The 26,235-nt window shown below is 56.1% G+C and overlaps 1 protein-coding gene across 2 annotated transcripts; it reads right to left on the bottom strand.

Annotated features, from left to right (window-relative positions):
- Positions 1-8,378: 8,378 nt before the first annotated feature.
- On the bottom strand, positions 8,379-26,194 carry ABCD1 (ATP binding cassette subfamily D member 1). 2 transcript variants are annotated; one of them, XM_030850430.2, is made up of 10 exons: positions 24,625-26,194; positions 21,661-21,841; positions 16,641-16,783; positions 16,382-16,550; positions 15,770-15,864; positions 12,899-13,044; positions 12,310-12,455; positions 10,033-10,117; positions 9,587-9,712; positions 8,379-9,487 (listed from the first exon to the last, which is right to left on the bottom strand). In XM_030850430.2, the coding sequence occupies exons 1-10, from the start codon at positions 25,531-25,533 to the stop codon at positions 9,280-9,282; spliced, it is 2,208 nt and encodes a 735-aa protein (XP_030706290.1). In that variant the 5' UTR covers positions 25,534-26,194; the 3' UTR covers positions 8,379-9,279. The 2 variants fall into 2 exon arrangements, 1 of the variants encoding a protein (XP_030706290.1); XR_004037966.2 differs by lacking the exon at positions 8,379-9,487 and having other exon boundaries at positions 9,588-9,712; positions 12,310-12,438.
- Between the last annotated feature and the right edge of the window lie 41 nt (positions 26,195-26,235).

Consider the following 26,235-nt stretch of genomic DNA (forward strand, 5'->3'; position numbering starts at 1 on the left):
GGGTGGGGAGGCGGCCTTGCTGAGGGCGGGGTTCTCTAGATGCCGGAAGGGGACTCGCCGGGTCATAGGGCACGTGCGCTCCGAGTTTGCCAGGGGTGGAGGAATCGCTTTCCAAGCTGGTGGCCCACACGACACTCCCACTGCCACTGTATAGACATTTATTTCTGTTTCTCCTCATCTTCACCAGTACTTGGACTTAGTACTTTTACTTTGTGTTTCGTACTTTCGGTCAATACAATGGGTGTGAAATGGTGATGCCTTGCTGGACTTCGTTTTGGCTGCGTTGGGTCTTCATTGCTGCGCGTGGGCTTTTCTCTGGTTGCGGCGAGCGGGGGCTGCTCTTCGTTGCGGTGCGCGGGCTTCTCATTGTGATGGCTTCTCTTGTTGCGGAGCACGGGCCGTAGGCGCGTGGGCTTCAGTAGTTGTAGCACGCGGGCTCAGTAGTTGTGGCTTGCGGGCTCTAGAGCGCAGGCTCAGTAGTTGCGGCGTGCGGGCTTAGTTGCTTCGCGGCCTGTGGGATCTTCCTGGACCAGGGCTCAAACCCGTGTCCCGTGCGTTGGCAGGTGGATTCTTAACCACTGTGCCACCAGGGAAGTCCCCCCGTCTTATTTTGTATTTTAATGTTTTAATTGAAGCATAGTTGATTTACAGTGTTGTGTTAATTTCTGCTGTTCAGCAAAGTGACTCAGCCATACACATATATAGATTCTTTTTCATATTCTTTTCCGTTACGGTTTATGGCAGGATGTTGAATGTAGTTCTCTGTCTATCCCTGCTTTACTTACTACAGCTTTAAAAGCAAGCCTTGATGCCGGGAGGGGGTCATCATCTTTCAAAATTCTGCCACCTATTCTAGGCCCTTTAGTTTTCCTTAGAAGTTTCAAAAACAGCTTGTCAAGTTCCAGGAAACACCGTTGGGATTTTTTTGAAGAGGTAAATGGAGATTTTGTTGAATTTTGAATCCCTTTGAAGACTAGTCATCTCTAAAATATCATTTCCCCATCTCTGAGCATAGCATCTCTCTCTAGTTATTAAGATCCTTTCAGTACATTTTCCCCTAAGGACTTGAACATCACGTGTTTGGTAGAGCTGTCACTAGGGACTTGCTTTTTAAAAAATATTTACTTATTTATTATTTGTTTGGCTGCGTCGGGTCTTAGTTGCCGCGTGAGGGATCTTTGTTGTGGCATGGGGGATCTTTCAGAAGCGGCATGCGGGATCTAGTTCCCTGACCAGGGATCGAACCCAGGCCCCCTGCATTGGGAGTGCAGAGTCTTAGCCACTGGACCACCAGGGAAGTCCCAGGACTTGCTTTTTTATGGCATTATAAATGCTATCTTCTTCTTAATTCACTTTCTGATTGTGCTGCTGGTACATAGAAACACAACTGACTTTTTAAAAAATTGAAGTACAGTTGATTTACAACATTGTGTTAGTTTCCGGTGTACAACAAAGGAAACAGAATTGACTTTGGCGTATGCATTTTGTCTCAAGCAACCTCATAAATGCTTGTATTAGGGCTAATAATTCTTTGTGGATTCTTTTTATGTTTTTCCAAGGAAGGTGACTTTTTTAAAAAATTTATTTATTTATTTGGTTGCGCTGGGTGTCAGTTGTGGCAGGCGGGCTCCTTAGTTGCAGCTTGCCAGCTCCTTAGTTGCGGCACGTGAGCTCTTAGTTGCGGCATGCGTGTGGGATATGGTTCCCTGACCAGGGATCAAACCCAGGCCCCCTGCACTGGGAGTTCACAGTCTTATCCACTGTGCCACCAGGGAAGTCCCCTGTGGATTCTTTTTGGTTTTCTACTTACACAGTCATGCCATCTGGGAGGAATGACTGTTTTGTTTCTTCTTTTCCAGTCCTTTTAACTACAGTTTCTTTTTCTCACTTTACTTCCCTGGACAGTACAAGGTTGAATGGAAGCAAAGAGAATATTCTTAAGGTTTCATCATTAATTAAGATGTTTGCAGAGGGTGTTTACAGACACCTTTATGAGATTAAGCCAGGTCCCTTCCAGTCCTAGTTTGCTATATGTTGAATTTTATCAAATGCATTCAGAAAAAGCACTGAGTTGATGACAGAATGTTCCTCCTCTCATCAGTTAATGTGTTCAGTTGTGTTAATTGATTATCTAATGTTAAACCACCCTTGCATTTTCTGGGCTAAACTCAACTTTGTCGTGGTGTATTGGCTGGATTGGTTTTGTTGTTGTTTTTGGAGCATGTCCTCTTTTTCTGTTCCCTGGAACGATTTATCTAAGACGAGGGTTATCAGTTCCTTAAAGGCTTGATGGAATACATCTGTAAAACTATCTAGGCCTTCCTTGTTTTTGCAGCCACCAGCCCCTCTATCCATACATTTTAAATTACATTGCCGATTTCTTTAGTAATTATGGGACTGTTCAGGTTTTCTGTTTCTTCTTGAGTCAATTTTTTTTATTGTGGTCAAAAATACATAACATAAAGTTTACCATCTTAACCATTTTTAAGTGTACAGTTAAGCAGTGCTAGGTACACTCACATTGTTGTGAAACGGATCTCCAGAACTTTTTCATCTTGCAAAACTGAAATGCTATATCCATTAAGCAACTCTGCTTTTCCCCAGCCCCTGGCACCCACCCTTCTACTTTCTGTGTCTATAAATTTGGCTATTCTAGGGACCTCACATAGGTGGAATCATGCAATATTCGTCTTTTGTGACTGACTTATTTCACATAACATAATGTCATCAAGGGTCACCCATGTTGTAGCATCTGGCAGGATTTCCTTCCTTTTAAGGAGGAATAATATTCCATTTTGTGTATAGACCACATTTTGGTCATCCTTTCATCAGTCAATGGACACTGAGGTTGCTTCTACCTCTTGACTGTCGCGAATGGTGCTGCCATGAACATGGATGTGTAAATAGCTCTGCTCTCGATTCTTTTAGATACATACTCAGAAGTGGGATTGCTGGATCGCATGGTAGTTCTATACTTAATTTTCTGAGGAACTTCCTCACCATTTTCTATGGCAGTTGCACCATTTTACAATCCCACCAACAGTGCACAAGACTTCTAATTTCTCCACATTCTTGACACTATTTGATGTTTTCTGGGTATTTTTGGGTTTTTTAAAAAAATAGTAACCATTCTAATGGGTGTCAGGTAATTTATTGTGGTTTTGATTTACATTTCTTGATGATTAGTGATGTTGAGCATGTTTTCATATGCTTGTTGGCCACTTGTATATCATCTTCGGGGTAATGTCTATTCAAGGCCTTTGCACATTTTTTAAATCTTTTTTTTAAATTAATTTATTTTATCTTTGGCTGCGTTGGGTCTTCGTTGCCACGCACAGGCTTTCTCTAGTTGCGGCGAGCGGGGGCTACTCTTCGTTGCGGTGCGTGGGCTTCTCATTGTGGTGGCTTCTCTTGTTGCGGAGCATGGGCTCCAGGCTTGCGGGCTTCAGTAATTGTAGCACGCGGGTTCAGTAGTTGTGGCTCGTGGGCTCTAGAGCGCAGGCTCAGTAGTTGTGGCGCATGGGCTTCTTTGCTCCACGGCACGTGGGATCTTCCCAGACCAGGGAAGATCGAACCTGTGTCCCCTGCATTGGCAGGCGGATTCTTAACAACTGTGCCACCAGAGAAGTCCCTTTGCACAGTTTTAAATCAGGTAATTGGATTTGTTGTTGTTGAGTTGTAGGAGTTCTTTGTATATTCTGGGTATTAACCCTTTATCGGATATGTGACTTATATTTTCTCCCGTTCTGTAGGAGGCCTTTTTACTCTGTTTGTTGTATCCTTTGTTGCTACACGTGTCCCTACTGTCAACCAGAAGACAATATTCCCAATGACTCTGAAGCCCCCATATACCCTGTTCCTCCCTCGACATAAGCAACCACTAGCCTTTCCTTACTTTTCTTACTTGTCCCATATATGCATCATCTCTAAACAATATATTTTATATTTTTAGAATTTATATAAATGGAATCATACTGGATGTATTTTTCTGTAGCCTGTTGCTTTAGTTCCATATTACATTTGCTGAATGGTTTTCCATCATATGACTGCAACATAGTTTGTTTATTCACCTGTTAATGGACACCTGGGTTTTTTTCTGGCTTTTGCTTATTATAAACAATGCTGCCTGTGAACGACCTGTACGTGTAATCTGGGGTATTTGTGAAGGACATTCTCTAGGGTGTGCCCAAGAGTGACCTCGTTAGGCCATAAATATGTACATCTTTAATTCTACTAGGTAACACCAAATTGTTTTCCAGAGTGGCTGTACAAGTTTGTATAGCACCACAGTGTATGACTTCCTGCTACTCCATATCAATGCCGACACTTACTATTGTCTGACTTTTTCATTTCTATCAGTCAGTGGATGGGAATAAAAAGATGTATCACTGTGGCTTTAATCTGCATTTCCAAAGACCCTCTGTTCTAACTTGCCAGGGAATAAAGTCTGGTCTTCTGCATGAGGTGGGGTAAAGATGTGAGCATCTAGCAGCTTCATATATATAAAGCTGATATATATATATAATTGAAATATATGTGATCTAGCAGCCTCTTGCACAGGTGTCCAAGCTCCCGTGCTTAAGCCAGAGTCTCTCATTACGTTGGAAAGGGCTATGGTATCCATGGTTTTACCCCTCTTTTCCTCTCCTTTCATTCTTGCCAGAGCCTTGTGTCTATTTTACTAATTTCAAAGAATCAACTTTTGGTTTTCTTGATCTTTGTTTTTTCTATTTCATTAATTTCTGCTGGCTTTGTGATTTCCTTCCTTCTACTTTCTTTGGGTTTATTCTACTGTGGTTTTTCTAACTTCCTGGGTTGGGGCTCAGCTTACTTTTTTAAGGCTATACATTTACTCTTAAGTACTGCTTGAGCTACACTCCACACGTTTTCAAATGTCGCGTTTTCATTGTTGTTCAGTTCTAACATTTTTTTAGATTTTCATTATATTTCTTCTTGGACCAATCAGTTATTGGGAAGTGTATTTTTAAATTTAAATTTGTAGATTTAAATTTTCAAACATATGGGAGGACTTAATTTTAGCTTTATTATCATTTATGATTTTATTCTATTGCAGTTTGAGAACACGATCTGTATGATACCCATTCTTCTAGCATTTGCTGAGATTTGTTTTGTGGCTGCGAACATGTGGGTTTTATTAAGTGTTCAAGGTGAACTTGAAGTGTGTAGTCTCTAGTTTTGGGATGTCTGTTAATCAAGTGTGTTCAGTTTGTGCTATATTCTTCCTATTTTTGTCTGCTTGAGTTACCTATTGGAGTGAGAGGTAGTGTGATTTACTGTGGTGAATTTACTAATTTATTAATTTTTCCTTTTACTGCTACTTTTTTTTTTTTTTTTTTTTTTTTTTTGCGGTACGCGGGCCTCTCACCGCTGTGGCCTCTCCCGTTGCGGAGCACAGGCTCCGGACGCCCAGGCTCAGCGGCCACGGCTCACGGGCCCAGCCGCTCCGCGGCATGTGGGATCCTCCCGGACCGGGGCACGAACCCGCGTCCCCTGCATCGGCAGGCGGACTCTCAACCACTGCGCCACCAGGGAAGCCCACTGCTACTTTTTTGTTTGATGTACATTTGAGGCTCTGTCATTAGGCAGCTACACACACATTCAGAATGGTTAATGCTTCTGAATGGATTATTTCTTTAATCATTGGGCAGCAACCCCTTTTATTCCTAATAATGATTTGTGCCGTGAGGTGTACTTTGTCTGATGTTAATTTCTCTCCACTAACTCCCTTTTGAATGGTATTCGCTGGGTATGTCTGTTTCCATTTGTATCAATTAGGGTTTGGTGGCAGACCACAGAACCATTCTAGCTTTGTAAGTTGAAAAAAAAAAGGATTTATTATCAGGTAGGGACGGCTTGCACAATCTTGGGAAGAGATGGAGGAACACCTCCTAACCCTCCAAATTGCCACTTGTCCTGGATCAGGAACAAATCCTAACCTCAAAACTCAGCTAAGGGACTTCCCTGGTGGTGCAGTACTTAAGAATCGCCTGCCAATGCACGGGACACGGGTTCGAGCCCTGGTCCGGGAAGATCCCACATGCCGCGGAGCAACTAAGCCCGTGCGCCACAACTACTGAGCCTGTGCTCTACAGCTCTGTGAGCCACGACTACTGAGCCTGAGTGCTACAACTACTGAGCCCACATGCCTAGAGCCCGTGCTCCACAACAAGAGAAGCCACCGCAATGAGAAGCCTGCACATCGTAACGAAGAGTAGCCCCCGCTCGCCGCAACTAGAGAAAGCCTGTGCGCAGCAACGAAGACCCAACACAGCCAAAAATAAATTTTAAAAAAAAAACTCAGAGAAAACGCCGTCTATCTCCCGTCCCCCAGATGAGAGACCAAGCACCTCGCGTCCATGCGTCTCTTCAACCACCAGCTGCCTCTCTGCTGGCCAATGCACCCTCGGACCACCCCCAGTCTGGAGCTCTCAGCCAGCCACACCCTCCTAGCGCTTACTCATCATTTCCGCTGGGGCCAAGGGCCTGGGCCCAGCAAGCACTAATCAGGCAGCACCTTCTCCCCGACCTGTCCCTTCTTCCGCAATGGATGCCATCGCCCAACCGGCCACCCAAGCCAGAACCCAGGGGTCACCTTGACTCTCACTCCACCCGTCCCCTCCCCCAGAGTCTGAGGTACCCCCCGCATGACTTTCTTCTATTCTCTCTAGTGCATCTGGGATTTCAGGCCTCAGCACGTCTGGCCTGGGTTGCGTCAAGCGGTGTGCTCCTTCGTCTATGTCTATCTCTTTACCTGTGATCCATCCATCCATCTATCTATCATCATCACCAGTCTATCATCTCTCTTTATTATCTATCAATCATCGATCACTTCTACCTCTTTATGGTCAATGTATCCATCACCTATTATCTATTTTTTGAGGTGAAATTCACATAACACAAAATTAACCCTTTTAAAGTGCACAGTTTGTTGGTAGTTAGCATACTGACAGTATTGTGCCACCATCACCTCTGTAGTTCCAGAACATTCTCATTACCCCAAAAGGAGACCTTGACCCCATTCAGCAGTCACTATCCAGCCCCTGGTACCCACTGGTCTGCTTTCTTTGTCAAGCTGAATAATACTCCATTGTACGGACAGACCACATTTTGCTTGTCCATTCATCTGTTGATGGACATTCGAGTTGTTTCCACTTTTGGTTACCATCAACGGTACTGTTAATAATGTTCATGTATGAGGTTTTTTTAAAAAAATTTATTTATCTATTATTTTTGGCCGCATTGGGTCTTCGTTGCTGCGCGCGGGCTTTCTCTAGTTACGGCAAGTGGGGGCTACTCTTCGTCGTGGTGCACAGGCTTCTCATTGCGGTGGCTTCTCTTGTTGCAGAGCACGGGCTCTAGGCGCGTGGGCTTCATTGGTTGTGGCACGCGGGCTCAGTAGTTGTGTCTCGTGGGCCCTAGAGCGTAGGCTCAGTAGTTGTGGCTCGTGGGCCCTAGAGCGTAGGCTCAGTAGTTGTGGCGCACGGGCTTAGTTGCTTCGTGGCATGTGGGATCTTCCCGGACCAGGGCTCGAACCCGTGTCCCCTGCATTGGCAGGCGGATTCTTAACCACTGCGCCACCAGGGAAGCCCCATGTATAAGGTTCTGATTGAACATCTATTTTCCATTCTCTTGGGTCCACATCTCCGAGTGGAAGTGCTGGGTCACACGGGAACTCTGCCTAGCTTTCCAGGACCTGCCACACTGCTCCCCACGATGGCTGCCCCACCTCTGTCCCAGCAGCAGTGTGTGAGCCAAGCGCAGTGCTCGTGCCTCCCTCCAAGCAACCCTCCACGCAGCCTCCTTTAAGCATGAATCCCATGTTGTTTCCATCCTGCTGAAAACCCTTCAGTGGCTTCTCGCTGCTTCTGAAGGCCAGGCTCTGGAAGTGAGGCCCCTCCCTGCCCCCTGCATCTTGCTCCTGATTTACCCCTGGGCCTCGGCACAAGCGTTCCCCCTCCTAGGAGGTCTGGAAGCACTGTGTCCCCACTGCTCCTTGCCTGGCTGGCTCGGGACTCTTCCTCCTCCGTGTACCCTGCCAGCCCATTTGGCAGCTCACTGGTTTTCTCTCAGCCTCTCTCTTGGAGCTCGTCACGGGTGGACTGGACCTCGGTCCTCTCCTCTCCACCCTGGCACAAGGTCGGGCTGGGTCCAGAGTCCCCTTCCGGCTCAGCCATCCTTTTCGAGAGATGTTGCTGATGCCGCCTGCCCACGGCTGTGTCTGCCGGAGGACGCGCAGGGCAGCATCTTCGCCTGGGGGTGGGATCAAGGCTCCTCCCCCCGACGCAGGCCACTGCTGCCCGTCCCGCCTCTCCCCCAAGCCCCGACGGACAAAGACGCTGGGAGGCAGGACTGCACTTTCCACAGGAGGTTTTTACTGAGGAACTGAGGGAGGTTCCCCGACCCGAAAGGCACACGGCGGCGCGGTGGCGGGGTCTCCCCCTCGGGTGGGGGCAGTCTTTGCAGAGACAGCTTCCCCACTGACCCCTCTTTGGCACTGAACTGGCAGCCCCAGCGTCCCCGCCCCCACCCACGCCCTGGCGGTTGGCAGTGTAGGCCGGTGGGGTAGCGGGCTGGCTGACGGCCCAGGCCACCTCTCCCGCTAGCAGGGTGCTCATGTTGACGATACAGAGGGCTGCAAAGGGGAATCCAATAAATTAGCTTGAAGGAGGGAGGGCTGGGGACGGAGGCGGACAGGGACTACATTCTCGTCATTGCTCGGTAGGAAACGTTGTGCAATTCTTTCTCCCGAAGGCTCTTTGGGATGACTGGTGGGGAGAAGGGGCACAGATGACGGGCCCTGCCTCATCGCGGGGCCCACTTGGCCGTCTTTATGGCAGTGAGGGTGTTCCGGGGGACGGGAGCCTTGGCGGGCCACTGGGATGATGGCAATAGAGAGATGGACCGTCTGTGATGTCTCCAAGGGACCGCAGAGGAGGGAATGGGGGGACTCCAGACTTAGGAGACGCTGCGCCGCAAACACCAAGGCTCCTGGGCACAGGCTGGCGCTGTGAGCGGGGCCGCGCCTCTGGCCCCTCTCCCCTTCTACTTGCCCAGGTCCCAGTCTGGTGGGGCTGGGAAGTGGGCACGGGTTTCGCTGGCTGTCCTCTGGGAGGCCTGGGAGGACGGCAAAGCATGCAGGGTGGGCCTGCAGCGGGGCGGTGGGGGGGAAGGCTTGGTGGGCAGGCGCTCCGTTTCCTTCACGTGATCCGAGGGCTTGGTGTGGGGCGTGGGCCAAGGGCTAAGAGCCAGGGCCGTGTGTCAGGTGGCAGCGGCCTGGAGGACTCCAGGGCCTTGGCCCAGGATCTCGCAGAGCTCCTGGAGGCGCCGCTGCATCTTGGGGATGCCCGCCAGCTGCTGCTCAAGCCGCTGCTTCTCCTCGGTCAGGCTCAGGCGGGCGGCCGAGTCCAGCTTCTCGAACTTCCAGCCACCCTCCCCGTCGAACTGTAGTAGGTGTGTGTGGTACTTCCTGTCCCAGGAGAGGGAGAGGGAGGTTGTTTGGCAGCACCGCCCACTCCCCAGCTGCAAAGCCACGGGCGCGTCGCTCGCCAGAAGTGAGGGCACCTACCACAGGGAGGGTCGGTGGGTGATGGAGAGCAGGGCAATGCCTGCATCCTTGGCCGCCTGGAAGATCTTGCCTTCCACGTCGATGCTCACGGCACTGGTACATTCATCCAGGAGGGCGTACTTGGGCCTTGGGGGTGGGGGCTGAGTGGGTGAGCCTGTGGATCCTCCAACAGCCCCAACAGCCCGGGCCGGCCCCAGCCCCCAGTGGGGGCGGGAAGCCTGATCTGCGTGCTGACCCCATGTCCTTTCGATCCCATCCCTGCTGGGCCCTGGGGGGCAGGGCAAGGCCTCCTGGTGGCGCTGCCCTCCCCGTTTAAGGGGCTCCCGGGGAGCACAGATGCCGAGCAGGCTCCTGGGAGCACTCAGGCAGCACCCTTGTCTCTGCCGCTGGCTCGGAGGACCTCCAGTGCCCGAGGGAGCCCAACCACTCAGGACAGAGTGGCTCACCTGTGGTAGAACATGCGGGCCATGCCAACTCTCTGCTTCTCGCCCCCGGACAGAACGTCCTTCCAGTCACACACGGCCTCCCAACCTGGCAGGAGACAAAGGTCGCTGTTCAGTTCAACAAGGGCCGGGCAGCACGGGCAGAGGGCCCGGGCCCAGGCGCAGTGGCTGTGGTGGGAGGGGCCGGGCCACCAACAATAGCGGAACACAGCAGCGCACGTGACTCGGAGAAAGGCTGTCCACTGGGGACGTGTGCTCTGGGTACCTGTCCGTCTGTGGGGACACCGGAATAGTTCAAAAGAGTTGGGAGCAGAATTACATCCCCTCCAAGAAAAGACACATGGGAGTCCTCACCCACAGGACATGAGAATGCCACTGCATTTGGAGACAGGGTCTTTACAGAGGTGATCGAGTTAAAGTGAGGTCACGGGGGTGGGTCCTCATCCGATGGGACTGGTGTCCTTATAAAAAGGGGACATTTGGAGACACAGACACGCACAGAGGAGTGACGGCGTGAAGACACAAGGAGCAGACGGCAACTACAAGCCCAGGAGAGAGGTCTGGAACAGACCCTCCCTCACGGTCCCCAGAAGGAACTGCCCCTGCCCACAGCCCTGGATCTTGGCCTCCCGGCCTGCACAACTGGGAGACGACACGTCTCTGTCGTTTGCCCCACCCAGTCTGTGGCGCCAGCGAACTCACACAGGACCTAACGGGGTGCTAATGGGGTGCCAGTGGGCATCAAACAGTCATGGCAGAGCCCCAAGGATGGCTGCGATGGGCTCTCCAGAAGGCTTCTCACCCACAAGCGCCAGGCCTGTGCATCTCAGGAGGCGAGTGGGTGATTCATCAGAAACGCCTCCTCGCCTGCTCCCTCCACTGCCTTTCCAGAAAACTAGAGGTTTTGGCAGGGCACGTGGCCACACACAAAAGAGACAAAATCCCCCAGCTTGCTTTGATGAGAGGTTTAACCACAGGACTGAATTCTGGCCAATGGGGTATAAGTGTGTTAACACACGTGGCAGCTTCTGGAACTTTCTTTAAAGGAACTTTCTTTAAATCCCTCTATGATTTGCACCCCAACCCCGCCCCTGCCACGTTCTCCATCCTATGGCCTGGGATACGATGTGATGCCGCAGCAGCCACCTTGGACCGTGAGGTGACCTTGGGAAAGGAAGCCACACATAGCAGAGTGACCTGGGCGCCTTTGTGGAGTGGGGCTCGGCCTCAGGGGCCCCAGGCACTCAGGGGTGTGTGCAGCCCAGGAGGAGGGGTACACTCCCAGGGCGAGCGAAAGAGGCCCGACCAGGCCAGGGGGAAGCTGGGGATGAAGCTTTGCAGGGACCGTGGCGACCAGGGCAGGCCCGGGAGGAACAGCCCCACTGAATCCACTGCCTGTGGCCCCCTTTCTGCCCAGGTGACGACACCTGGGAGGGACTCTCACGAGTCACCCGCCATGTCCTGCAGAGCCCCCATGGGTCCTGAAAGGCGCTCTTTCATTTACTGCCGGCACTGAGGTTGAGACTGGTACCTGGCCCCTTCTACAGGTGGAAAGCATCTCAAGAGGTCAGGTTTTGCTCAAGGTCAAGCTGCCCCTTGGTAGCCTAGGCAGGGCTCGGACCTCTGCCACTCAGCTTTCAGTATAAAAATCCAAACTCTGGCAGCTGGGCCGCACTCTCCTCTTCCGCCCCTCTGGGCACGATGGGCAATTAAAGACCAAGCTGAGAAGTCCCCAGGCGATGCGTTCTCTGGCCATCGGCCTGTCCCTCCCTCCTGCGGTCTCTTCCCAGGAGACACACCTCCCAGGCTCGAGCCAGACACGTGGGTGGGCAGGCGTCCCCTCCACCTCTGCTCCGCACGCTCCAGGCTGCCCTGCCCACACCCGTGCTCTGCCCTCTCGCTGAAATGCATAACTGACCTGTTCCTTCCCTGCCTGGCCCAAGAGGCCCTGCCTGCCACAGAGCCCAGAGCCTGGAGAGGGTGCCCCGTCGGATGGCCCCCGCCAGGCCTGGCTCCCTTCCCGAGTGCAGTGCACTCGGGCGGTCTGGGGCCGCGCGCTTCCTGTCGGTCCTCCCCGGGGAGGGGGGGCTCCCCAGGCCACGTAGCACTTCGGACTCGCGAACGTTGGCTGGGGCAGTCCCTCGGGGACTATCCCTCGGGGGCCAGGAGGGAGGCACGGGCAGGGGCAGCAGCAGGTTCCCCAGCTGAGTCTTGGGACAAAGGACGATCGATCGACGGCGTCCCGTATGGCACTGATGAGTGGGATGCCCCTTCCCCTACCTCCTTCCCGCTGCAGGATGTGGTGCAGGTGCACGATGTCCAGAATGGCTTCCAGGTGCTGCTCTGAAAAGCCCTTCCTTCGCATGTCCTCCACAGAGTCTGGGTAGATCACTTGGTCGCGCAAGGAGCCTACAGACATGTAGGGTCTGCGGGAGAGCCACGTGTCCGCCGAGGGAAGGGCGGCCCGACTTCCCTGCCGATGCCCTGCTCCCGAGCAGGCTCCGCATGGGCCCTGCCTGCCCGAGGGGGGCTGACCGGAAGGCCGCAGACACTGCCGCACAGCGTGCCGCGCCCACCCACTCACACACGCACGCACACTCAGGTTGCACACACGCATCACGGCACACATGCAGGTACTCGCCCACACGCACTCACGCATGCACACGCACCCCCAGCTGGGAAGCTGTTGGGCGGGCGGGGCGGGGTGGCAGCACCTTGCCGTCCTCTGCCCAGGCCTCAGGCCCTGCCATCTCCGGGACGTCAGGTTCCGCAGGTCAGAAGGGGTGGGGGCGGACCTGGGGACCCTGGCTCTCTCCCTCTTCCCCCACCCCCGCCCAGCCGCCGGTGGCCCCAGCACCCCACCGCTCACCTCTGGGGGACGTAGAACATGCGCTGGGGTGGGGGCTTGTAGAGCACGCCACCATAGGTGGGCCAGAGACCGCCCAGGATACGGAACAGAGAGCTCTTGCCGCAGCCGTTGGGGCCCGTGATGAGCAGGTGCATGCCCTCTTCCACCTGTAGAGGCAGCAGCCGTGAAAGCCGGCCCGGGCCTCCCTCCCCTTACCCACGGCCTGCCTGACAGCCTCGTAGAGGCCCGCGCACCCAGCACATGCCATCCTCCATCTCTTGGTGAGGAATGGCAGGGCCCCGAGGGTGAGCTCTGGTATCCGGAGCCCTAACCGGCTGCCTGTTTCAGGCACTGCCTTGTCCCCAGAGAGCAGGGGGCCAGCAGGAGGAGGGCCTGTTCTGCCACAGTCCAGCAAACGGGTACGCGCCCCAGAAGGTCAATGGCAGCTGCAGCCCGCTTCACCTGGAAGCCAAGCGTCAAGCGCCTGAGGCCCGCCATGAGCCGATTACATCATGTCCACTGGTGTTCTGGAAACACCTGCTATAGGAAAAAGGCCGCCCGAGCAGGTGGGGAGCATGCAGATGGCAGGGAGCTCGCCATCCTCGGGGTGGGGGAGAGCATGAGGCACGGAGTCAAGGCACGCGGGGTACAGCTTCCGCTGCCCCCCGCCATGTGTGACATCACAGCAACACTAAGGGCCTTCCAGCCAGTGCAGTCCTCGCGAGATCCCAGAGTGTGGCGGATACGCACATCCATCTGGTTTATCTCGGTCAGTGCCATGGGTTGAGCCGTGTCCCCTCAAAGAGTCCTGTGTTCGAGTCCTAACTCCCAGGACCTCAGAATGTGGCCTTACTTGGAAATAGAGTCTTTGCGGATATAATGAAATTTAGATAAGGAGTGAGGTGGGCCCCTAATCCAGTGTGACCTGGTGTCCTTATAAACAGGAGACATTTGGACACAGAGACACGTGCACAGGGAGAGTGCCATGTGAAGATGGAGGCAGGGGCTTCCCTGGTGGCGCAGTGGTTAAGAGTCCGCCTGCCAATGAAGGGAACAGGGTTTCGAGCCCTGGTCGGGGAAGATGCCACATGCCGCGGAGCGACTAAGCCCGTGCGCCACAACTACTGAGCCCAAGTACCGTAACTGCTGAGCCCGCACGCCTAGCGTTGGTGCTCCACAACAAGAGAAGCCACCGCAATGAGAAGCCCACGCACGGCAACGAAGAGTGGCCCCCGCTCGCAGCAACTAGAGAAAAGCCCACGCGCAGCAACAAAGACCCAACGCGGGCCAGAAAAAAAAAAAAAGATGAAGGCAAAACACCAGAAGCCGGGAGAGGCCTAGACACCCTGATGTGAACTTCTGTTGGCTGAGCCCCTCGTTTGCTGTTCCTCCTTCGTTAGACTGTAAACTCCCCCGGGCAGGGCCCAGGCCTACCTCCGTGCAAATGTGGGAGGGCTGGTCGGTCAGGGCCCGGCTCCTCTGTGTGTCTGGCTCCGGGGGAGCTGCGTGGCCCCAGCCAGCTCCACGGCTGCCTCCCTTGTCTCCTTCCGTGCATCTCTCTGACCACTCCCAACATCTCCCAGCCCCGGAGCCCAGCTCCACCAGCGGCTCTGCCAGGACAGAGCTCTTGCTCAGCCCCTGGTCACCCGTTCCTCGCCTGACCTTGCTCCCTAACCAGCCACGCCCCTGCTCACCATGGCCTCTGAGCTTTGCCCAGCTGGGCTTCCACTGGGCCTGCCTGGAAGCCATTCACCCTGCAGGAACCGGCCGTCAGTGGCAGCCCCACACCCCAAGGGTGACTACTGCCCGGGGTGACGGGGATCACACCACTGGCCTGCGTCCAGCCTCCAGCTGGCTCTCAGGCCCCCTCTCAGCAGATCAAGGAAAGGTGCTCTAGGCACTGGCCCTTCCTGCCTATTCCCTGCCTGGCCGTGGCTTCCGCTGCCCTGGCTCCTCAGCGGGGCACGCGTGGCCCCTGCAGGACCTGGGCCCGAAGCCCCTGGCTCCTCGTCCCTGCCCTGGGTGAGGCTTCATGTGACCTCTACTCCCCCAGGGATGCAGACCTCTACTCTGCCTTTCCTGTGGCCCTCGCTGCACCCGGGACAGCCATCTAACCATGGATCTTTTCTCTTTTTTATTAAAGTTTAATTTGGCCACACTGGGTGGCATGTGGGATCTTAGTTCCCTGACCAGGGATCAAACCTGCACCCTTTGGCAGTGAAAGCGTGGAGTCTTAACCGCTGGACCACCAGGGAAGTCCCAAATCCGGGATCTCTGTAACGCTTTGGGGTTCCCCTGATTTACCTGGGGTTTACAGCGTCCAGCCTGGAGCTCAGGGAGCATTAGTTGAATGAATGAATGACTACTGCACCCAGGACTCCCCTTCACTCCATCACTCCCTGACCCTGTCCAAAGCTCCGGCTGGGGACACAGGTCACTGGTGGATGTCTGCCCCCAGGGCACCCTCTCCACAGGCAGCTTGCGTAATGGCTGAGAGCCCTCCCAGTGGGGCCTCAAGCCCGGGTCAGTGGAAGAGAATCTCTTTCATCACAGCTGGAATTGGACCAGAGTCCCCAAGTCCCGGGCTACTCAGGGATAGGGGCGGGCGTGGGGTGCTGCCAATGATAGGGCCAGGAACCTTTGGGTGACTCCAGCCCAGCCCTCTTAATCAGCTCTGACTCCACTGCCCCAGAACTAACAGTCAGTCAGAGACACGCTGGTCTTTCACCTTGAGCTTAGCCTGCCTGCCGCATAGACCTGGGGTCAATGGCTGCCGGCAGTGCGGGCAGGCTGGCCAGGCTGGATGCTGAGGGCTGAGGTGGGTGCAGAAGGCCAGGCCCCGGGCCCTGCCCGTGCTGCCAGGTTGGGGCTCCCCTCCGCCCTTCGACCTACCCTGATGTTGAGGCTGGCCACCACTACCTCCCCCGTGGGCGTGACGATGGGGATGTTCTCACACACGATCCCCTGCTCCACATCCACCACTTGGCCTGGAGAGAGAACGTGAGGAAGGGAGAGAGGGAGCAGAGCTCTCCTGCCACCTGCCGCTGGGCGCCATGGACCCCCACCCGTGACGGCACGCCACTGTGTGGCCCAGGGGCCCTTGGGAATACAGTGCGGCTGCCCACCAGCTGACTACAGCCCCCTTGCTGTGCTCTGGGCGGCGGAGGGGCAAAGCCGGTTCCCTGGCCTCTGGAGCCCAAGCGTGGCGTCCGCCCCTGCAGCCCCTCAACGCCACACCACCTGAAAGGCGGCTGCGACGCCTGGGGCCTCTTCCCCAGCGCCCCAGCCCCTACTGGAGCTGCGCCCCCCTCTCTCGCAAAGGGAAACCCTGACCGGGGCACCTGGAAGGGACTGGGCACGTGAGCACGGTGGCCAGCGGTGGCCGCTCTGAGAGGGAGGGCTGTGGGGGCCGCAACGTGCCCAGGAAGCCCTCCGTGGGGCGCCGGGCAGCCTGCTGTGGGAGGGCCGGGACCAGGGCGGCCTCTTTGGGGAGGGCTCCCTTACCTCGGATCTGCAGGGACCCCTCCACACGGACACCAGACCTCACCACGGCCCCGGACCCTGCCTGAGTGTCCTCTGGCTCCCCGGGCCTCTTGAAACGGCAGTGCTGGACGTCTTCAAATACCTGGAACATCTCGTGGACCCGGGCTGTGTAGCCAGCCAACTCTGTCACCTGCAGGGAGGGCGACCGTGGCTCAGCCCCCGCCAGTGGGGGCGGAGAGGGAGGGGAGATGGTAGGGGCGTGGGCTGGGCGGGGGGTTACCTCCTTGTAGGACACCATGACCCGCTCGATGGCGTCCGCGGCAGCTGTGAGGAGGTTGCGGGCGATAGTGAAAGCTTCCGTGCGCTCGCTCACCAGCTCCTCCTCCCTCGCCTCCAGGGCCGCCTTCTTCGCCACCTCCGAGTCTGCGGAGCACAGTGGGGTGGGGAGTGGCGAGGACAGTGGAAAATCATAACTGACCCACTGGGGGAGAGAGCAAGTCGGTCCAGCCAATGGTGCTCGGACAACTGGGCATCCACATGCAGAAGAAGGACCCCTACCGCACACCCCACACGGAAACTCACTCAGAGTGCAGCACCGCAGCGGCCTGCACGGAAGAGCTATGACCACACAACTCTTCGAAGAAAGCAGGGGTAAACCTTCGTGCCCTGGGATTAGGTGTGGCTCCTTAAATACGACACCAGAGAGCACAAGTGACAAAAGCAAAACAGGTAAGGGAGCTTCGACAAAAGTAAAAAGTTTGGGGCACCAAAGTAAGTCATCCAGAAGGTGAAAACACAACCTACAGGCTGGAAGAAAATATCTGCAGATCATATATCTGCTAAGGGCCCAGGTCCCAGGTCCCAGAATACATAAAGAACTTTTTCAATTCAACAATAAAGAGACAAACGACTCAATTAATCAATGCGCAAAGGACCTGAATAAACACTTCCTCTGCAAGATATACAAATGGCCAAGAAGCGTACGAAAAGATGCTTATTGGTCACCAGCGAAATACAAAATCAAAACTGCAATGAGACACCACTTCACACTCACCAGGATGTGGCTACAGCTGAAAAGACAGTAAAAGTGCTGGTGAGGAAGCGGAGCAGCTGGCGCCATGAGACACCGCTGGTGGCGATGAACGATGCGCAGCTGCTGCGGAAGACAAGTTTGGCAGTTCGTCCAAATGTTAAACAGAGGGTTACCAAATGACCCAGCAATTCCACTCCTAGGTGTACACATATCCAAGAGTGAAGACGGAGGTCCACACAAAAAATGATAAATGAGTATGTGTAGCAGTTATTCCTAAGAGCCGAAAGATGGAAACAACCCAAACGTCTACCGATGGATGAGTGGATAAACACGACGTGGAAGCTATGTACACACAATGGAACGTTATCCAGCCATAAGAAGGAATAAAGTACTGATTAATCCTAAAGCGTGGATGAAACGTAAAAACATGATGCTAAGTAAAAGAAGCCAGATACACAAGGCCACATATTGTGTGATTCCATTTATGTGAACTGTCCGGAAGACGCAAACCCATAGCAACAGGCAGATTAGTGGTCGCTGGGGGCTGCCAGGTGGGGTGGGAAGTGACCACTAGTGGGTCTGGGCTTTCTTGCTGGGGTGGTGACAATGTTCTAGACTTAGATAGTGGTGATGGTTGCACAACTTTGTGACTACATCAAAAACCACTGAATTGTACCCATTAAAAAGGCCGAATTGTATGGTACGTTAATTATGTCTCAGTAACGCAGATGTTGTGTCCTGTACTACAACGGCAGCCCCACCCGAGCCTCTCAAACAGGAATATCCCCTTTCAGACCTCCGGTCTACCCCGTGTCGCCCTCATCTCTCCCCTTGCTGCCGTATTCTGTGGCCGTCCTCAATGCTACTATTTCTCCCTGAGAGCCTGCTCCTGTCTTGACTTGCTTTGTTCCTTTCTGTCTCAGTTGAGACCCCGTGGTCACTCACTTCAACCCTTTCTCGTCAATGGTCTTGACTCCCTTGACCGTTGGACCCCCTAGAGGGGCAAGGTTTTTACACAAGGAATGTTCTGGAAATGGTGATGGGGAGCAAGGGGGAGGCCAACTCTGAGGGCTAACTCTATCCAGGGGCATAAATGGATCTGAGGTTGGAGCCTCAAGGATGTGATGGTGGGGGTGGGCTGGGAAGGGCCAGGGAGTCAGGTCAGGGCAGGTGCAGTGTGGGGTGGATAGGGCCAGACAGCTGGCTAGAGCACCAGGAGTCCAGGGAACTGGGCGGGGGAGGGCAGTGGTGATTCTGACAGTCTAAGGTCCCTAGGCAGGGGGGACACAAACCCTCCTCCCCGGACATCCTGAGAGCTGGAAAGGGACTGCGCACAAAGGGAAAGGGTCTGCGCGGGGGCCCTGGCAACAGTGGGCCCCTCCCTGGAGACAGCATAACCCTCTGCAGCTTTCCTCGGCGCCTTGGGGGCTAAGATGAGTACCCCAGAGCCAGACACCTGACAGCTCTTCCCGGCCAGGCCGCCATGCCGGCAGGCCAGAAAGGCAAAGGTATCTTTCCCTGTGGATAATCGCTGGCCTCCTCACCCGGTTCCCAGCGCTCTCAGTCTCCAGTTACTGGGGACACAGCAGGGACAAAACAGACAAACCTCTGGCCTCCTTGAGTTTAAAGTGGCAGAGCCTCTATAAGGCAGCCGCAGACGTGGAGTAGACGGCTGTTCAGCACTCTGAAGAGCAGCGAGGCAGGGGAGGGGGAGAGAAAGGCGGGGCGGTGGGCTCACCTAGAGGGTGCCTGTGAGCAAAGCTCCCATAGAGGGAGGGAGGGGCCACGGGGTGGCAGAGGAAAGAGCATTCCTGGCAGAGCCAGGAGGAGCAAAGGGCCTGAGGCGGAAGCAGGCCAGTGAGACAAGCGGAGTGAGCCAGGGGGATGGGAGCGGTCCACGTGTTCACAGGTGACTGGCTATAAGGGCCATGAGGGTGGGGACAGAGCCCGACACAGCAGAGGCGCCAAAAAGTCCTAGGCCTTCAGAGGAGGGAGAGGCCTCGGGGACTAGACAGGCTGAGCTGTGCCCTGTGCCAGCTTCAGAGGGAAGCGGCCACAGGCACTTCCTCACAGAAACCACGGCTGGGTTTCCTCCTGGGTCCGTTCCCATGCTCCTGGCCTAAATCAAGGCCACCCTTAGTGTAGGTCCATTGGTGGAAGCAACTGCCCCCTCAATTAGATCTTTCCTCTTGGGGGTCACCCAGAGAGGGACAGACAGCTGAGGGTACGGAAGCCCCAAGGGAGAGACACCAATAGCGAGAGAATCAGAGAGACTTCTGGTTCTGAGACACGCACTTCAGGCTCTCCCTCTTTACATAGATCTGAAAACCCTCTTACTACCAAACTGCATAAAATGCAGCACCTTTTAAATCAGAGCTGTGCTTGCAGGAAAGCAAGGGAAATTCCCAGGAGTGAGAAGAGAAGCCAGTAGCCAGGTGCTCCTGTGACATCCCCAGAGACGGAGAAGATAGGGCTTTAGGTGCAAGGACCAAAAGGTCTCCTCTAAGAATTTGTAATTATGTGTCTGGGCTGCAAATTAATATCACCTGCAAGTGCGGGGACCCCTCCTCCCCCAAGCAGAGACGTTAACATGAAAGTGGCCTCCAACTGGTTCATTACTGGGCAGCCGCTTGGCTAAAACTAAAGCAAATGTGCACAGGGGAATCCTACCCTCTAGTTAGGCTGCAGAACCCACAACGACCACGAGCAAAGAAGACCGGCAGACGGAAGATGAAGCTGGCTTAGACCCCCAAGAATTCAGACAACCGAATAGCTGCTCAGAAACCATGGAACGAGCATGATTAATATGGCCGCCGGCAGAACTTTACAGAAATAGCCATTGAAATAAAAAACAATTCCAATTAGGGACTTCCCTGGCGGTTCAGTAGTTAAGGCTCTGTGCTTCCAATGCAGGGGGCACGGGTTCGATCCCTGGTCGGGGAGCTAAGATCCCTCATGCCGCGCAGTGTGGCCAAAAAAAAAGAAAATTCAAATTAGATGCAGCCGAAGAGAAAACTAGCAAATGTGTGAGCAGGAAAATCTGAGGAAAACTCCCAGAATTCAGCATAGACAGTGCTAGATGGGGAAAAGTGAAGAGAGACGGACAGTCACAAAGGAGTGAGAAGCCCAACACATCGTGAGAGTTCCAGAAGGAAAGTGTAAAAAGAATGAGAGAGGCAATATTTGAAAAGGTAACAGCTGAGAACTTTCCAGAACGATGGAACAATCTGAGTATTCAATGGCCATACAACAAGTCTCAAGCAGAATAGACAGAAACACACAGGCAAACGCTTCCTAAAGAGACTGCAGAAAAAGAGAAAAGTCTAACCAGGGAGACCACGCAGGCTGCTGAGAGCAGTTAAGCTGGTAACAGATTTTCCAACGGAGGCAACGGGATGTTGTCAATGGGCTGAGAGAAACCGACCGTCCGTCTCAACTCCCTCACCCAACTGAACTTCAGTTCGGGGGTAGGGGGAGGATAAAATAAAGACATTTTCAGACAAGAAAATCATCTCGAAGCTCCATGATGAAAGCGTCACAGTAAGGACTTCTGAAGGACGGCTGTCTGAAGGAGGGTCACTGGGCCGCGGGGAAGGGCTGGGAAGCCAAGAAAGCAGAAACTCACAGGTGAATCTGAACACGCACCAACCGGATAAAGCAACGGCAAACCCGTTGCTGGGGACATCAGCACGTCAGGCGGGCTGGCCCTCCAGCCCACGTGTTCTAAGTAAGGGCCCAGAGGAGGAGGAGCTACTGATTAACCCAGACTGTTCTCAAGTGAGCACGTTAACCTTCGAAGGGCAACCATGAAAAGACTGCAAACAGAATGAATTCCTTGCAAACCAGTAGAGGAACAAAATGCGAATCCTTCCCAGTCCCCCCAAGGCGTTGGGGAAGGGGGCTCTGCCCTCGACAACCTGCAAGAGCTACTGTAGGCGTGGGTGGGAAAGCCAAAGCCCAAGCCAGGAAGGGCCCCTCGACGTACTTCCAAGATGAGCCGAGGGCAGGGCCAGGTGCGCAAGGGTGCACGCGCCTGGTGAAGGCTGTTCCTGACTTGCAGTCCCTGGGCCTGGCCAAGTGGGACCAAGAAGCATGAGATGCTGTAAAGGGGAGCCGCACGCAGGGTGGCAGGCAGCGAGGAGCTCCGGGAGAGTGTGACCTGCCGGGTGCCCCCCGACCCCAGAAGTAGAAAAGTCAGGTGGGCCGGCTGAGCACTGGGGCCCCCCAAGCCTAGCCCAGCGGTGCAGGAGGACAGGCCCCCACTCACCTGACTCCGCGTGTCCGGTGGCGGTGATGATGGGGACTGCCACCATGAGCAGTCCCGAGGCGCTCCACACGTACTTCATGAGGAACTGCTCCAGCATGACGTACCACAGGCGTTCCAGCAGAATGAGGTTGATCTGCGAAGCCAGGTCCTGGTAGGAGTGCTGCAGCAGGGCCAGCTCCACCTGCAGGGATCGGGCACCAGAGACCCAGAGGCCTGGCGGTCAGTCCCACAGGGGGGACAGCGAGAGTCCCCAAGTGTCGCTCACACAGGCCATGCTGTACGATGAGCACGACAAGGCTGAGAGCCGGGGGTTAGGACCGGGCCACGTTTACAGGGGACAGGTCTCAAACTCGGGGGAGGTATGGGATCGACATCACAGCATTGGGGTACAGCGGCAGTGAAGGGGCTCACCCCCCCACCTCCCGAGGCCCACGCTCATCTCCTTTCCGTTACCTCTTCAGTTGGAGTGCTCACCACACCCCTCTTTGCCCTGGACAGCTTCTCGACATGGGCTGAGGGCAGCCACCTTGCCTGTTTCTTTGGGCAACTGCTGGGGGGCTACCCTGAACTAAGCGAAGGACAGCACAGGAAAGCAAAAGGCGGTTGTTGGTTTTGAAGAACTTGGTTCAATAACCTCTACCTGCTTAGGCCCCACCTCCCTCTACTTTCCCACAGTTCCTCTGGGTGACACACTTGCACTGCATTCTCCCACCAGAACCTGCAGGGCACACTCCCAAGCCAGCTCGTGCAGGCATCGCCCTCAGTGGACAGCCCCATGCCCAAGCCAGCTGAGGACTCTGGCCCACCCGCTCAGCAGAGAGTGGGCCTCCCCTGCCCTCCCCCTCCTGCACTGGCCACTACCTGCCATCTCAGGAGAGGGACCTATGCAGGGCCTGGAGAAGAGAGAGGAGGAGAGGGAGTGGGAGAGAAAGAGGCTCCCTGTGATAGCAGCAGGTAGACGGGCGGGGGGCTGGAGTGGTCAGGAAGCAGTCACAGCAAGGTGGCCACTGGGGCATAGATTTCTTGTGGGGGCGGGGGCACATGCCCGAGCCCCGCCTTCCCACCCCTGACTGACAACAGCTGCCCAGCCTGGAACCGTTTCCTCCGCCAAGTGGTTTCACAGCTGACTCTCCATTTGATTCTCACCATGTCCCACTGTGTGTGTGTTCTCATGTCCATTGCAGCCCAGATAGGCAAAGTGACCTGCCCCAGCTCACCCAGCCTGGAGGTAGCAAGATATGGAATTTGGATCACATTGGCTGAGCCATTAGGAGGACCAAATTCTTGTAAACGATGCTTCATGCTTCCACTTATGAAGAAAGGTCTACCTAGGCACAAGCCAATAAGAGGTTGTGTGTTTGTATGTGCGTGTCTAAATAAGCCTCCTCGAGATCCCAGCAACAGCAGAATACCCTGCTGTCTGCCCTCCAGCCAGTCACCTCCGCCCTAGCCTGTTGATCTGAGCCTGGGCATGGGGACGTCTGCCTATGGGACTGGGGTGAGCCACCTGCCTATACAGTAAGGGCAATCAACCCACCCGTGAAGGCCCATCACTCCACACTGCTTTCAGACCTTTGGCTGAGGCCCTAACAGACAGGCTGTGGACGCTCACAAGGTCCCTCCCGCCCTGGCCGGTGAATCCTCCCGGTGAGCATGCGATTTGCTGAAGCTAGCCCAGAGGAAGTCCTTCAAGGAGCCAGTGATCTCTCTTCTACCCCCCACCACCCAGGTCTGCAGCACCGCTCAGTGGCTTTGCCTCAAGCCCATCTCCTGTTCCTGAAATGAGCACCCGGGCAATCCAGGCTCGTGCTGGGAGCTGGCAGGAGCTGACAATGTAGCTACGGGGAACGTGCCAAGTGCCTCACCCAAGGCCACGGCTGCCTGCCAAGGCCCTGCGGCCCAGAGGACAGGAGAGGAGGAGAGGGGGTTGCAGCTGCAGACCAGGCACTTTTTCTCCAATCTGGAGCCCAGCCCATGCCCGGGATGCCCCCTATCTGCTCGGGAATAAACCCTTTTTAAAAATCAGAGACAAGCCTGCCTATCTGCCTGATGTGATGCGCAGCCAGTGAGACAAGGTCTGGGGCACAAGGCCACCTGACCCGGGGACGACACATGGGCCTTCACGAGATGGATGCCATTGTGCCCCTCCCCCGAGAAACACTGGGAACTGAAACCAGAGTTGCAGAGAGCCTAGCCAGAGGCAGCCGCAACCCCAGGCGCGAGGAAGGGGAGGGGCCGAGGCGAGATAAAGGGAGCATTGGCCTGGAGTAACCTTTCCTAGGCTGGCCGTAGCTGGCCCGGCCCCCCGACCCGGCCTGCCGGGAAGCTGCACGACTGGGACCCAGGCGGAAGGGCGGCCACGCTGGGGGCAGGGTGGCCGCCGGGCAGGCAGGAAGTGCGTCCTGCCGCAGTGGCGGCCTGGGCCCAGCATCCCGGGCCGGGGCCTCGGAGAGGCGGCCAAGCCCACAGCCAGGCGGGCCTTCGGGCTCCAGATGGGGGAAGCCTTGACCTGGAGCGCTGAGCTCCACCACCGCTGCGGCCGGCACGCTGCGCGCTGCTCGTTAACCTCCGCTTGGGCTGAGTCATGCCCATACTGCCCGCCTGCCCAGCCGGCCAGCTGGGCCAGAGGCCAGCCTTCAAAGGGTCTGGGGGCCCAGGCATAAGGCCACGTCCCCAGATGGCAGGAGCCTCCTCTCTGTTGGCTAGAAGAATGGGGCAACCAGGGAACTCTAGCCTCAGATCGCTAGGGTCCACAGCCCTAAGGCCAAGACAAGTGAGGCGGAGAAGAAGCAGAAGTGGCCCAGGGCAGTCCCCACCCAGCCTTCCTGCCTCTTCATTACTGTGCCATCTGAGCTGCCCAAGGCCCTGGTTGGCCCACACCTCTGGCATCAGCCATAGGCAGCCCTGGCTCTCCGGCCCCTGAGCCCCCAGCTACACGCTTTCCGGTGCCCCAAGCTGCCCCACCTCGTGGCCCCCATAGAAGGCAATCTCCTCCGAGTTGGCCACCACCCGGGAGTGCATGTAGCGCAACTCCCCCTTCCGCCGCGCCTCCTCTGCCACCAGCTCCCCGAACTTGGGCGAGAAGGCTTGCAGCACGTTGGCCGTGAGGAACACCACAAGGCCAGCGATGGCCGAGGGCCAGGCTGTGCCGGCCCCGCGGGAGCGGGCCACTCGAACCAGGGTATAGGTGGTCACAGCCACGTCCAGGAGCGGCTTGGTCAGGTTGGAGTAGAGGTGGGCCACGGAGGCGGCAAAGGCCACCACATCCTCCGTCAGGGACTGGTCCGGGTTGCGGAGCCGCCCGTCCATGTTGCTGACCCGGTAGTAGGTCTGCTGGGAGAAGTAGAGGCTGTAGGCGTGGGCCACCAGCCGGCTGCGGAACGCCAGGGCCAGTCGGCCCTCTAGGTAGCGGATGGCACTGTTGACGAAGGTGGCGGGGAGTGCGATGAGGAGCCACTGCAGGAGCTGCCAGCCGAAGGCCCGGGGGTCCTTGCGCACGATGCAGCGGGCCAGCCGGCCGTCCAGGCGGGCCACATACACCGACAGGAAAGTCCGGCTCACCAGGGCGGCTGAGTGCAGCGCCAGCAGCCCCGTCTCCCGGCACAGGATCCTGGGGAAGAGCAGCCGCAGGAGCCACAGGAGTCGCTGGAAGAACACCCGGTTGACACCGGCCTTGGCCGCTGCGCCCACCGTGGCCCCGGAAGCTTCCTGCGCGGACTCCCCAGCCGGCGTCTGAGGGCCCCTGGCCGGAGCCAGGCACTGCCGCACCAGGGGGTAGATTTTGTGGGCTCCATAGGCCGTGAGGGCCAGGACCACAGCTGTGCGCTTCAGCGTGGTCACCCGCGAGGGCCGGGGGGTCGAGAGCACCGTCATGTCACCTGGGCTGGACTCACGGGTCTGGGACTGGTGCCTGAGGCAGCAGAGGAGGCAGGTGGCTGGAAGGGTGGAGGCTCTGACCCCAGGCTCGTTGTCTAGGCAACTGGAAGCCTCGCAGTGGTCCCAGATACTGTCGCTTTAGGCCACCCGGGTGGTGCTGGGCCCCCTGGTGCGGTGGGCTCAGGGGCCTCCAGGGTCGCGGCCTCTTCAGGCAGCCGAGGTGGAGGAACTTGTCAGTCCCCTGGCCCCTGGGGTCAGAGCCTCCAGAGGTCTCGGGCAGAGAGGGCGTCTTTTCCTCTCCACCTCCTCCTCCCCCGGGGCACCGGGCGCGTCCGTCCGCTCCGCAGCCTGGCTGAAGCGACTGTGACTCCGCCACCCGCCGGGAATCCCCACCTACCCACCCACTCTTCCCCAGGGGGAACTCGGGGGAAGGGGAGGAGGCGGAGGAGGGGTGGGAGGCGGAGCCAGGGCGCGGGGCGCCCCACCCCGTTCTCGCCCCACGGTTCGGCCCCGCCCCCTCCCCGGACCACAGAGACGTGGGAGGACCGCGCGGGCTAGAGAAGCTGCACCTCGCCTTCCCGCCAAGGCCTCGCCCCGACTCCCCGCGCGCCCGAGGCGCAGCTTCTTCCCCAGTCCTGGGCGTCGGAGCCTCGGCTCGGGGGCGGGGCGGAAAACCGCCTTGGGAGGGGCCTCCGGGGC

The sequence above is a fragment of the Globicephala melas genome, chromosome X (genome assembly GCF_963455315.2).
Source record: "Globicephala melas chromosome X, mGloMel1.2, whole genome shotgun sequence".
Taxonomy (NCBI): domain Eukaryota; kingdom Metazoa; phylum Chordata; class Mammalia; order Artiodactyla; family Delphinidae; genus Globicephala; species Globicephala melas.